Raw genomic sequence first — 14,265 nt, 5'->3', positions numbered from 1 at the left:
TAATAACTCATTTTTAAAAGCTGATTTGTTTTATCTTTGCCATGATGACAGTAAATAATATTTTACTAGATATTTTTCAAGACAATAGTATTCAGCTTAAAGTGCATTTTAAAGGCACAACTAGGTTAATTAGGGAAGTTAGGGTTATTGGGCAAGTCATTGTATAATGATGGTTTGTTCTGCAGACAATTCCGAAAATATATAGCTTAATGGGACTAATAATATTGACCTTAAAATGGTTTTAAAACATTCTAAAATGCTTTTACTCTAGCCGAAATAAAACAAATAAGACTTTTCCCAAAAAAATATATATAGGAACTACTTTGAAAATTTCTTTCTCTGATAAAAATCACTTAAGAAATATATATTTTTTAAAAATTACAGGAGGGCGAATAGTTTTGACTTAAGCATATTTTTTTAAGTGTCGTTCAGTCCTTGCTTTTATCCAATGTTCAGATTTCTAGTCTGTAAATATATACACAAATAATTAAGTATTTATTTGCAAAATATTTCGTTTGCCCATTTAAACCAAGCATTTCTAAAAACTTTAAAGCATGTGAAACTTCTAACTTTTTTTAATCAATCAATCAGCTGGTAAAGTATGGACTCTCAAGATTTTTTGTGTGATTTAAAAAAAAAAAACAGATATGCTTAAGCATTTTTTGGTCTTGTTACATCATGTCCTGCTTTTTTATTTAGATGTATTTGGTTTATTTAGATATTAATTTATGTTGCATTAATATTTCATAATAACTTTTCAATGGCGCTCTGCTTGTTTGCTGTTCACCAGGCTTCAGATAGCAGCATTCACACTTTTTGAAATGATTTGAACAGAAACACAGCAGTCGCACAAGAGTTCATTTTAATCATACACAAGACACCCTCAGTCTGCTAAATGTACCCCTAAATGTACCCCTCGCCTACAATCAACCACAAGCTCGCATTTAGCTCTGACTCTGTTCAATCAACCACTGATGAATAGAAGCAAGTACTGTTGATGTTTTCATTGTTCAGTAATAATAACAGAAAAGATCTGCGACGATTTCCTTTTCACCACAACTTCATTAGCATTCAATCAGATCATTCTAAATATATTATGTTGACCTTAAAAATGCTGAAACATACAAAGAGAGATTTATTATCAGACAATATTGTAACTCTGAAAATCACACGCAATCAGTCTTAAATCAGTCCATCAGAAGATCAAATCATCTGAACAGAGTTTATTATTGGGACTTCAGGGATGATTAAATAATGTGACATTGTTGAGTGGAGTACAAAAACATGTTTGCCCTCTAGCTGAGAATGTCAAATCCATTAGCACCATGGTAAATGGAGCTTCAATAACAGCTTCACTCAGACACCAGCTGTCTGAACAGACATTCTTTATACCCCTTTATTTAATTTTGGTTTAAACCAGCCAACCAAACCAAATCAAACGATTGTCAGGCAGACCTGTTTTACTCTGCTCTTGACTGTTGCTTGTCAAGGCCCTAATTATACATTTGTAGTCATATTTTTTTCTGTCTGGCATACAGTCAGGACATTAGTATGTGTTGGTACGTGTCAATGTTGACACTCTCCAGCACATAACATAGCCCAAATAATTTTTCACTTGCACAAATTCAGCTAGCGCTCCACCAGTATTCTATGTTGGAAATTACACCCATCTTAGCCGTGGCAGTTTATTGGCCAGGCGTCTGCGTCCCCCGAAGGACTGGTGAAAGCTGTGCGGGGATGACAAGTCAACAAGAAGCGTTTGTTCATAGTTTGGTTTGATGAAAAAAAGGAAAGAAAGGCTAATTATATATTTACATTGTCTCACCCAAGGGATTTTTCCAGCAGGGGTGATGGCAAGACATTAAACGACTCCGCCGTTACGAGCGGATCATAAAAACACTCCCTTGTTGTGTCTTTCACAGACCTGTCATTAAGACTAAGAACAACAATTACCCACAAACTCCTGCTCCTGCACACACAAGCTGTTTAAGCGCCTTTTCTACCCCGTTACGCCGTGGCCGCGGTGTGAGAACTTCACCTCCCAGCAGGACACAGATGAGGATATGTCTCCGTTGATGGCTTCAGTACTGTTAGCTTTTGTTTATTTGTCAAAAATACTTCAGCGCTGAGTTAAGAGCAGTCTGGAAGTTTACAATGATGTCCACGAAGACTTTATCGCACTACCCAATGCCTCTTATGTTTTTTTTTTTTCTTCCTGTTTTCAAATTGGCCGGCTCATGAAATACAGGCTGATGACAAATTAAGAGCTCTCAATTGGATAACACATTTTCAACTCCCCGTTTCCTGATTACAACCCCTGTCATCTCAGACTATGAACAAAAGGCATCATTATAATGAACTCTGCTACTTTTTTTTGAATTGAGAAACACTTTTGAAGTACAGTCGATCCGCTTGCCAGAAGATCAAGAGATCGTAGCAAAGGCAAACGAGAGCAATCCGATGAGACAACCGATTCCAGATGGACAACATTTATTTTTGTCCTATATTTGTCTCGGTTTAGAATCTTAGATGATCACAACTTCTAATTCATGTTGACTTTAAATGAATAGTTTTCCAATTAGAATTCCTTGTATTTTTCCTGTCGATTTGTCCTCGCAGATTTGAGAAGATGGCGGATGTTTCTGAGACTGATGTGCAGTTTTGGATGAAAAAAGCAGTGAACTGGGGAGAGGCTACATCATGTTCAGCTCTTCTGGACACAAGCAGACACCTTGGCCCTCTGAGGAACTTTCTCCAGCAAATTCTGCAGGGGTTGCAGCAAATGGTATGAAAATGTCTGAACATTCAGTTTCACATGTATAGGACTTTTTTATTTTGATAACAATTGAGCTGAATGAAGCTGAAGTTTCCTGTTAAATTTTGTGAACCAGTTGTAACTCAGTTATAAAAACAGTCATTAAAACTATCAGTAAAACTACAATAGCTCTGCCTGTGATACTAAATTAACCCTGGGCCAACTATCCGGTTAGTGGGGTCAACTATTGTACTATAATTGTATTATGAGTTTTTTTTGTTTTTTTTGTTTTCCTCTTTCACAGACCGCAAAACATAATACATGATTTCGTTGATAATTTTTTTCCCCAAAATATATTTATTGGGTTTTGTTTGAACTACAGAACAAAATACATTAAAAAATTAAAAGGGCGGTTCATTCCTCTGTGACGACCCCTGATTAATAAAGGGACTAAGCAAAAAGAAAATGAATGAATAAATGAAAATAAATAGATAAACAGTTAAAAAGGTGAAATAAAATGAAAATAAATTACATAAATTCAAATGATAACAGTACATAATTAAAAAATAAGTAAATAGCACTGCATTTCACAGCTTTCCAGTGTGTGCTGGTTAAACAAGTCATCTGAACAATACAATAAGATAATGAGTTGAAAGGGGGTCCATATTTTATAAAAATCTTGTAATTTCTTATCGTATAGTATTATAGTTCCTTATTATAGTGTATGTCAGCTTCTCCAGAGCAAGATTACTAGTCATTTGTTTAATCCACTGGCCACAGGATGAGTTTTTTCCAATTTAAAGCAATAACACGCTTCGCTTGAAGTAAATTATAATCTAATAGTTTGCATTTGCTTGTGTTCAGATCCAGGTTTATAGGGTATATATGAAATAAACATAATTTGGGAACCAAATGTATATTTTCTTCAATTAATTTACCAAGTATGATAAGGATCTCTTTCCAAAAGGTTTGGATCTCATTGCACTTCTATACACAATGATAATAGGTACCCACTTCATTGCATTTTGTACAAATATCAGGAATATTTGGGTTGATTTAATTCATTTAATTAGTTTAATTTTCATTTACCATTTAATTTTTTATTTTTTTTATTTATGCTTACATAATTTTTAGAATCACGTTTATGTAGTTTTAAATGTGTCTAAATGTATTTGTTTCAAGTATTTATTGTGAGTTTAAAATTTGAGGCCAGTGCATTTTGTATGTTTTTATAGTTACTGAAAACAGCTCCAGTCTCGGACAAGACAACAAAAATTGTCAGTGTCTGGAAAACAGGGGACATCTGCTCACCCTACTGTAGTGTAATTTACTGTGAAGCTTTAAATAAGATACATTTAAAGATGCAACTGCCTGGAGTGAGTTTTAGCCTGCGGACAGCTTGCTGTGCTTTAATGTGTTAAAATCTAAAAAGTAACTAAGAACTCAGCATTATATAGTCGATTTTGAAAATATGTATTTTCCTTGCATCATCACTACAGAGTTCATAGAATTGGCTTTAAAATTAAAGTCATAGTGCTTTCACTAACTCTTTTAGCACCTCTAACAGAAGTCGCTCTGTGTGGATGAATGCTGGACATTGGCACAGCACTGGTGATGATTTAGCAGACTAACAACCACCCAGGGACTGCCAGCGTTAACCGAATGTATCCCTGCATCAAGCGTTGCAAATTTGGAAGCGGCAGCATGGGCTATAGGACGACTCTGTGAAGGACCAGTGTTAAGAAATTTTCTGCCTCCCACTGACTCTCGTCACCTTGAAAGAAGCTCTTTATTCATTCTGCATAGGTCTTTTGCACTAGCAGATCTCCCGTTGGCCCTGTGCACCATGCTGCTTGGTGCCCGGCATGTTGGAAAAGAAAACAAGATCGCGCAGGCTTTCTCATTTCAACATGCAATGGCCACCCTGCCAAAATGCAATCACGCCTTCTGTTTCCATCATGGTCTCTATGCGTCAGACTCTCTTGCAGCATTCAGCAACGTGACGGGATCGGGATTTCTTAATTGGCCCTAAACCGTATTCCCGGCAGAGCCTCATAAAAACGACCCGAATGGAGCGGATCTGAACAGCAGCACTTGGATGAGTTAAGGACGTGGCTCGCGCCTAGGGATGAAAAAATGTCTCATTTATATCAATTTCCTCATTTGCATTCCATCAGAACCAGTTTTCCCACTCCCTGCTTGGTACTGCTGGAAAGGGGAGGTTTCACGGTCCCGTAAACGATTTTCTTTCTTGGACTGGCACAGTTGGGTGCCCACTGGCAATGCGCCCGTGTTCAAGGGGAAGCTGAGAGGTGCATGCTTGTGAACACATTTTCTGAATTATGAATTTCTGCATAAGACTTTTGCCCCCTTAACATTCATGAATTACATCTCTGGGACCAATTTCCATGTACCCTTGAGATGGGGATGGATTTGGACTTTTGAGATGTTTATGAGAGGTCAAGTGAATGGTCTTTTCAAACTATTTTTCAGTCTATATTAGAAGAGCATAATTAGAAGCATTAAAACTTTAATCGAATGTAGGTCAGTTCAGTGGTTAGCATGGTTGTCTCACAGCAAGTAAGTCCCTGGTTTGTGTACCGGCAGAATCAGGATGCCTTTCTGTGAGGAGTTTGTATGTTCTCTCCCTGTTGGTGTGGGTGGTATAGGTTGAATAAGCGTTTCCCAGCACTGGGGGTTGCATTAGGTAGTGCAATCTCAGAGCTGGGTTGTGGCGAGATTGATAAAATTAAATGAGTTTTTGGTGGTTCATTCCATTGTGGCGACCCCTGATAAAGAAGGGAAAAAGCTGAAGGAAAGCCTGTAAGGCCCAATCCCAATTCTATTTTTGTACCCCTACCCCTTCCCCTTGGCCCTTCTAGAGTATGGAAGGGAAAGGCTTCAAAATTTACCCCCAAGAAATGAGACGACACTACAACACCTGCACACGTAATTCAAATGTCATCGCGATCTTTTGCTTCAAATGAGATTGACGATCGCGACGGCTGTAGTTATTCCAGTTGTGTTATTTTACACCATGGCCATATTCATCATTGTAGACACAAGAAATCAACATTAACGTTATAGCAAACACTGTAAAAAGGTCATTCCCAGCCACTAGACTTTTCTGACAGGGTATTCGAGTGTCATCGTGAGACATACTGTTGTGGAACTACTATTACAGGAGTTATTATTAGAGATTATAGCAAAATTTAGCATTTTTCATTTTACCATTTTTTTTAAAGCATGACGGTAAAACACGAACGTCGTAATGAATATATTAAAATAGTTTGTTGTAAAAATTCATAATAATGACAACAAATACTAATTTGTGCATCTCTAGACCTTCGTGTGCAGCCAATCTGCCGTTGTAGATGGTGTATTCTGGGAAGTTTTACGAGTGTGGCCCTGAAAAATCTCAGTTTCGAGGGCTATCTAGCCCTTCTCCTTAGCCCAACGCCTTCAAGCTAAAGAGAATTGGGACTCCCCTACCCCTTCACGTGAATGAGCAAAATGAAGGGGATAGGGGTAATGGGAAGGGCTAAGCGGTAGAATTGGGATAAGATTTTTGTAATGTTTTTGGTAGGTCGCTGGCCCGTAACAATATATGTTACTGGTTTCTAAATTGTTTTCATTTATACACATGTAGATCATGATATGAAATGCTGTGTTTTGGTTTCAAAGCAGTAGCACGTTTAAATCGTAGCCTGTGTAATGTGACAATTGTTTAGCGTTGTGATTATTTATTATTTTGCGGCCCTAGCTCTTAGGAAAAAGGATTTTTAAACCTACTGTATTAGCTTTTATGTCTGCAAATTGCAGTTCCCTAGCTGCAAATAATTGGTTTAATGTGTTCTCTGTTCGTTTTAATTATGTTTTTGGCTGCCACCAGGTCTTCTGTGAGGCTCGGTGTGTTAAAGTTCCACTGGAGTTGTGTCATTCTCTTCATGCGTGCACTAAAATCATTTAGCATCCAACAATGTATGTGCCTATGGAATGTAAAAAGGCTCAGATCCTTTGTATGGCTTCCAGTGTACAGTAAATTGGCTGGGCACATCTTGAACTGATGCGAAAAGCTGTGATCTTCAACATGCCTTTGCATTAGCGCGCTGGTTTTCATTAATTACGTAACTGACTTTAAAGAAGTGATCAGTGACTCTCACCGTCTGTCTGCGTGGGAATAGTTTTATGAAAAAGCCATCAAAGGGTTTTATAATATTCGGCTGAAATGGTTCTTTGAGAAATTATTATTTTTTTCTTTCATATAAGCTAATTGTTCATACTTGTGATGTCAGCTAGCTAGGCAAGTGGGGTACATTCATTGTGCACTTAAACTGTTAGTATTGCTTATGAAAGATTTTTTTTGACCACAGCTGATGAGTTGAGACAGGATCTGGTGTCGACAGTTCATTCTGATGAGGAAAATTTTAGTCTACAGTTCTGACATGAGAATATTTGTTCTTGCTGAGCTCCTCTCCACAACCATCAAACCCTCCCTAATGTAGCCCAAAACAATTCTAGCAGACAGTACTTAAAAACAGTTCTTAATGCTGCATTACAGAGGCCTTTGTAAATTGCAAAAAAGGCCACCAAAGGAATTGTCATTTGTGGTAAAAGAGGCATCTATTTTAGAGTACTTTATATATGAAATGTGTGTGAAAGCAGGGTATGCTGAATCTTCATGCAACCAATGCTGGTGTGGTCATCAAGGAAGCAAGTACAGTAGAGGAAATGAAAATGGACCTAAGACACATCCTTGTGGAATGCCAGACAATATGACGATATGAGTTCACTGGGAAAGCTGTCATCACTCCACAGTTTTTGGCTACATTTAGACGATATAGTGTACCAAAACTTTAACGTTTTTCCTTTACATTTTTGAAGAGTTTCAACATTGATGGCAACATTGTAACAATTTTATTGACCACAGAATGCCAATTGTCACAGATTTTTTTCTTCTTGTGAATGTAACTGTTTTCTTAACAGATTGTGAAGTTTAGATTGTATGCGTAGTTTCAACTGTGGTAAAGCAAGAAAATATGGTTATCAAGAGATGCACAAAAAATGCCAGCTAATCAAATACAATGAGGACCAGTAAAATAATAAATAATTTATATGGTTATTGTAGCCAGTACTGTATATAACAGTCAAAATATAACATGTTCCCCATATTTAGCTGTTTTTACTTAATGCTTGGCCACTTATGAATACCTATTTTGTTATAAATTAATTGATTGAAGTCAGAATTATTAGCCCCTCTTTGTTTTTTTTTTCTTTCTTTTTTTAGTATTTGCCATTTTTCACAGTATATTTGCAAATTTTCACAGTATATCTGATAATATTTTTTCTTCTAGAGAAAGTCTTATTTGTTTTATTTTGGCTAGAATAAAAGCAGTTTTTAAATTATTCAAATTTATTAGCTCCTTTAAGGTATATTTTTTCCTCTATTGAACATTGCTTTACAGAACAAACCATCGTTATACAATAACTTGCCTAATTACCCTAACCTGCCTAGTTAACCTAATTAACCCAGTTAAGCCTTTAAATGTCACTTTAAACTGTAAAGAAGTGTCTTGAAAAATATGTAGCAAAATATTATTTACTGTCATCATGGCAAGGATAAAATAAATCAGTTATTAATGAGTTATTAAAGGTATTATGTTTAGAAATGGGTTGAAAAAAATCTCTTTGTTAAACAGAAATTGGGAAAAAAAATAAACAGGGGGGCTAATAATTCTGACTGTATTTTTACAACTGTATTAATCTAACTGTATTATTACAATTTGAGTGAAGAAGTATATAAAATGATAATAATTGCAAATTTCTGTGAATGGTCTCTTACAAGTCAAAGCAGAATGACTAAAATTATAACACCAACAGCCAATCTAACAGTGTAATATGGTAATACTGTCATATTGTCAGTCTAATTAAACATATATTATCAGTGTCTAATAATGTTCCCTAATTTGTAATGTTCCCTAATTTTTTTTATACAAATCCAGAATTCTTGTATTTAAATTTAATACATTTTTCAAACTGTTAAATTCAGATTAATAAAGTCTACTACTTCAAGTGTCCGTATCATAATCTGTGATTTGAATACTGTTCATTTGAGCAAGTGAGGTTTTTAAATTCAAAGGTTTGTTACTGAGCATGCATTCTGCACATAATGTTCATCCTTCATTTCTTCATCATAAGTATTAATGTATCCACACTTAGGGCTGGGCAATCAATTGAAAAGTAATCGAAATCGACATTCAGAACCTATAATTAATCAATTTTTTCACTTTTCCTACCGTGTGTGGAGTCACGTGACCCCACTCTGTTAAGGCTGATTCATACTTCTGCGCCGAAAGCATGGGTATGGTCCTGCGTAGCCGTCGCGCGGTCGTATACCCACAAACCTCTCGAAAAATGTAACTACATGTCGCACGTTTGCATTACATTGTTGATGATTGGAAGCTGTGCCAGATATGATGGCATATTTTCTATTACAATATTTTTTTATTTACAATAATATATTTGTTTACAGAAGATTCAAGGAATGCACTGTTTAAAATATTATTCACAGAATATACAAGTTATTTTATTTAGAAGAAATATGTTTATTAGAAGAAATGTTTATTTTCTACTTTTGAAAACTTTGAAAATAATATATTTTTTTTCCAAAAGTGTAAGTTATTTGTTTTCACTTATTTATTAGGAAAAAGTGACTGTTTTGATATTCAATATTTTGATATTGATATTCAATAAATAATCATAGATAGTGTGTGTTTTCTTCAATTATTGCGTAAATTAAGTAATGCACCCTTCATTCAAAAATCTCTCACTTGTAATATGTCAGCAAATTTACTGTACAAAACCTGTCAGGGAACTATGAGGGCAAACAAATACAATAAACAAAGAAAATAACCATTCATTAATCGTAATCGAGTTCAGATGTTCAATTAATCGACATTTTGATTTTAGGCCACATTCTATCCATTATGTAGAGTTTGATTATGTAGTGTCATTTTTCATTATACATATGCAGGTTCTTGCCATTTATGTCTAAGACATTTGTGTGTTTACTGTATAACAGAACTCCACTAGTGAGGCCATGAAGACGTTTCCTTTTATTGGCCAGTTCCTGGGAAGACTTTGTTGGAACTCATGTGTTACTGCGGATGGTAAATTTACGACTCTTCTATACTTGGGGGTGTGTTTCCTATTTGAGACCAAGAAATATGTCTGCATGGGTTGGGTATTTACACTAATTTTCCAATGAACCCTGTAGAGGCCTGCTGGGCATTTGTTCTGTTATTTGGCTCTCTTTCACTCACAACCCCTCTTTGTTCACCGCATCCCTTTCCTAAAATTTCATATCAGACCTGCTGTATTGTTCACATGTAGCATTAAAAATGGTTTTAAACGGATGTGATTTATTGCTGCAGTTTTTATCCCATTATATAAAGTGGCTTCCACAAAGTCTGAAACTACTTGCGAGTTCTTTTATTTATTCAATAAAAAATTTTATTAAAAGAAAATTATATTATAAATGTAATTTAAATGTACACTAGTGGCCAAAAGTAAAGTCTGGCCCTGTAAATCTCATGTCTTCGGCCTTTATTCAAACAAATTATTACACTTAAGTAAGTTTTCTGAGCGTATTGTGAAGTTTTGATTGTATGCGTAGTTTCAACTGTGGTAAAGCAAGAAAATATGGTTATCAAGACAAAAAATGCCAGCTAATCAAATACAAGGAGAACCAGGTAAATAATAACTTATGTTGTTTGTGTAGTCAGTATGTTCTTTATGTGGTTATTGTAGTCAGTATGTACAGTATGTTTTCCCCTTCCAAATGTACCATGTTTCTCATATTTAGCTGTTTTAACTTGAAGCATCATTAAATATAAAGCAAATATATTTTCCTTACATAATGTTTGGCTACAACTGGATACCTATTTTGTTATAAATAAAAATATATTATTACAATTTGAGTGAAAAAGTAAAAAATAAAAATTATATATATATATATATATATATATATATATATATATATATATATATATATATATATATATATATATATATATATATATATATATATATATATATATAATTGCAAACAAGGAAATCTGACTTTTTGAATGAAGCACATTGGTTTCCCATTAGAGAGATGAATAACATGGCCAATTTCACATCTTATAAATGACATTTTGTCTTGTGCTCTTGTTTATGTATGCTCAGAGAGCAGCCAGAAACTCCTGCTGCGATGTTTGAGCTGCCTGTACAGCGCTGAACCACTGAACGCTGTTGAACGAAAAGCCAACATGTGGATCAAGGTAAAGCCAACATTTTACTTCTTTTCAAACCCTCCAGGTTAATGCACAGATAAGTAAATCACCAAACCGTTTTAACAAATTTAGATTCTGACAGATATTGGGCCTGTTTATTTTTTATCCGTTTATTTTTTTTACTGAATTCTGTTTTTTTTTTTTTCAAATTGTGTTTTCTGTTTTTGTTAGTAACCAGAAAACATGTTAGTTCAATTCAAATCCATTTTGTATTACCATTCATTCATTGAGTTGAACTAAATAATTATTTATGTAATAATTCTTTTATGTTCTCATAAAAGTAAAACACAGAAAAATGTGTAATTATTCCTTAAAAATACATTTTATTGGTAACTGTATTTTATATTTCTATGTGTGATATGAGCAATATGTGCGATATGAATGTATATTGGCACTGGTGGGAGGCAAGCGTTGACACTATTATCATTTGATCAGCTGAGTTAGAAATTACGCAGTTCGTATTTATGATATATATACTGTACACTAAATAAAATGGAGCCTTCATCCACTCAGACATGCTGCGTTCTTATTTATTATAATTATTATTTTTGCACTGACATTAGGTCATCAGTTGATTTGATTAGGTGGAATTAATAATTAGAATTTTTTTTAATTCCATGAAATTCCTTGTTAGATAATTCTGTCTTTTTCACTATTTTGGAAATCACAATTCGAAAATCAGAGGACCCCAACTGAATGTTCGTAATTTAGTTGTATTTATTTAAAGTGTGAAGATGCAGTTAAATCAATAATAAATAAATAAATAAATAAATAAATAAAACAAAACAAATGTGTGAAGATATTAAAATTGGCTAAAAGTAATATAATTGGAAAAATCTGCCTTCTCCAACTTTTTCAAATTCTGTGCAACATTGAATGTTTGGAGCCATTTTGTGTCTGTGATGTTCCTAATAAATGCCATGCTCTTCCAGACCCCTACAGTTTTCCAACTGCCGATAGTGTTTTAGAAATTCCCAATGTACACTTTTATATTTAAAGAGATGTAATCAGGGTTAGGAGAGCGGGGTGATGAAAAAGAACTCGAATAATTGTACACTTTCAACTTTTTACAGAGTTCACACAGATGGTTTACCATAAGCAATACAGAACCCCTCGCGTTTCTGCCAGATTCGGACGTGTGTGCATTCGTTTGATTATTTTTTTTTCATCTAATAAAACATTGCGCTAATTAAAGCAGGGCTTTTAAAGTAAACTTTTAATTTGCCAGATGTTTTTTGACCTATACGAAGGGAAGTGGAGTCAGAGGGAGGTGTGGGTTCTCTGTCAGGGGTTGAGACATGGTATTTAATCTTACATTATTTATTTACTTAGCTAACAATCCCTGGTGCTCCAGCAGTGTGTGTACGTATGGTTTGTGGGGAAGGGATACAGGACACGGTAGGGATTAGGACTCGCTTTGTGTTAGGAAGTTACAGATTATAGACATGTGAACATTTACTTGATCGATGAAATTTAGGAGGAGGGAATACAGTCTTTAAATGTCTGACCTGCAGAAGGTTACTTAATGATAGGCAGGTCAGTCTCCTTTTACTTATTTGTGCTTAAGAATTATACCATGGTTTATTTAAAGTAACTTTTGAATGATGTTATAAAACAGTACTAAACCATGAAACTTTTTCCAAGGAACCTAGTTTTGTGATAAAAATTTCTGCTGATAACAACAGTAAGTGTTAGTGGTGTAGCGGATCACAAACCTCACAGTTCGGATCACACTACGTTTTTTGAGTCACAGTGATCGGAACATTTTTCGTATTAGCAAAAAAGAGAGGAGGCAAATGTCAATTGCTTTTTATTTATACAAAAATATTTCTGCAAAAAACCATTGGTTGTAACAAACATAACTTAGAACCTGTAATTTTAATAAAAATGAAGAAAGAATCAGCTGAAAAAAAGAAAAAATATTCAAGAAAAAAAATGATCTACTGTTGCTGATAATGCTAAATATAGAAATCTAACATCTTGTACAACATATATATATATTCAATTAATGATTCAACAATTAACTCTTAAAACTCATTATAGATGGATCATTTTTGAAAACTAATTCAGTGACATAATTTTGATGGTTGTTCTGTGTTATTTATTTGTTTGTAGTTTGTAACTAACTGAAAAAGTGTAAAAACAGAATCTCTCTCGATCAAACGCAGATTTGAATGCAGCGCTTCGAATGATTAATAAACATTTGCAAATCATTATTATTTATCATTCGTGTTGAGCGGGTTTGAATTGAGATCACAATCTTTTAATGATTAATCGTGCAGCTACACAGAATGCATTAATTCAGGCTAAACAAGTAGTGACAGAAAACACTACCTAAGACACTAACACTAACCTAATAAAAGCCTTTAGGTAGGTCCCACCACAACTTTTTCCGTCATCATTGTATTTTACAGGAAAGCCAAAATGCTTTTATACACGTGATTTGAATGACACGGGAGGTGATCTCTCTGCAATTGTTAACGATGTTGGATTAATCCACAAGTTCAGAAAAGTTATCAATCCGCAGGTCACATGCTTTCCGAACTGTGGGTTTTGATCAGTTACACCACTTATAAATATATTTTTTTGCCATATCACTTAAATCAATTTTTCTAGTTGTTTACACACCACAATACTATTGTAAATATTTTTTACCAGTTGAATTTGCATGCAGAAACCACTATTGACTTAAGTTTGATCGCACTGGTCTGGAAGGTTGCCACTTTGTCTTTTTGTTTATCGGCGCATCCCATTCTCAGTTTCTTTTTCGCTGTAACCTAATTACTGTCCAGTGTCTTCGCTCTCTTTCTTCTTGTGTTTTAGCAAATTGATTTGGTTTGAGTTCATTTCCCTGGGGTCTTTCTTCTCATCCCAGCCTGACGTGTTTCCTCTCCCAGCAAGCCACTGATCTCTTATTTTTCCATCCTCGTGTTTGTTGAGCTCTTAATGGACTGTGCATTTTTTCCATTTACTCCGTCCTTGTTTGTTCCGAGCGCTGTTTACTGTCACTGTCAACATATGAAGGCTCACCCATCTGAGAAAGCCTTCATGTTGATCAGCATGGGTTACAATGTGAGGCTCATCTAGGATGATTCCAGGCTGTGTTTCTTTAGCCACTCGGCATGAATAAACAAACAGTCCTGTCATTCATGAAGCCAGTTGGTTTGTGCTCTT

General features: G+C 34.9%; 1 protein-coding gene across 1 annotated transcript in view; it reads left to right on the top strand.

The window, feature by feature from the left end:
• Positions 1-2,623: 2,623 nt before the first annotated feature.
• fancc (FA complementation group C) overlaps positions 2,624-14,265 on the top strand; it is a 34,017-nt gene continuing 22,375 nt past the window's right edge. Inside the window, exons 1-3 of the mRNA XM_056464357.1 lie at positions 2,624-2,785; positions 9,837-9,924; positions 10,985-11,079. Coding sequence (XP_056320332.1) covers positions 2,630-2,785; positions 9,837-9,924; positions 10,985-11,079 — 339 coding nt within the window. The 5' untranslated portion in view covers positions 2,624-2,629. The remainder of the gene's footprint in view (positions 2,786-9,836; positions 9,925-10,984; positions 11,080-14,265) is intronic.

Source organism: Danio aesculapii, chromosome 8 (genome assembly GCF_903798145.1).
Source record: "Danio aesculapii chromosome 8, fDanAes4.1, whole genome shotgun sequence".
Taxonomy (NCBI): Eukaryota; Metazoa; Chordata; class Actinopteri; order Cypriniformes; family Danionidae; genus Danio; species Danio aesculapii.
The sequence above is the reverse complement of the archived record's forward strand: the minus strand, read 5'-3'. Positions and strand labels throughout refer to the sequence as shown.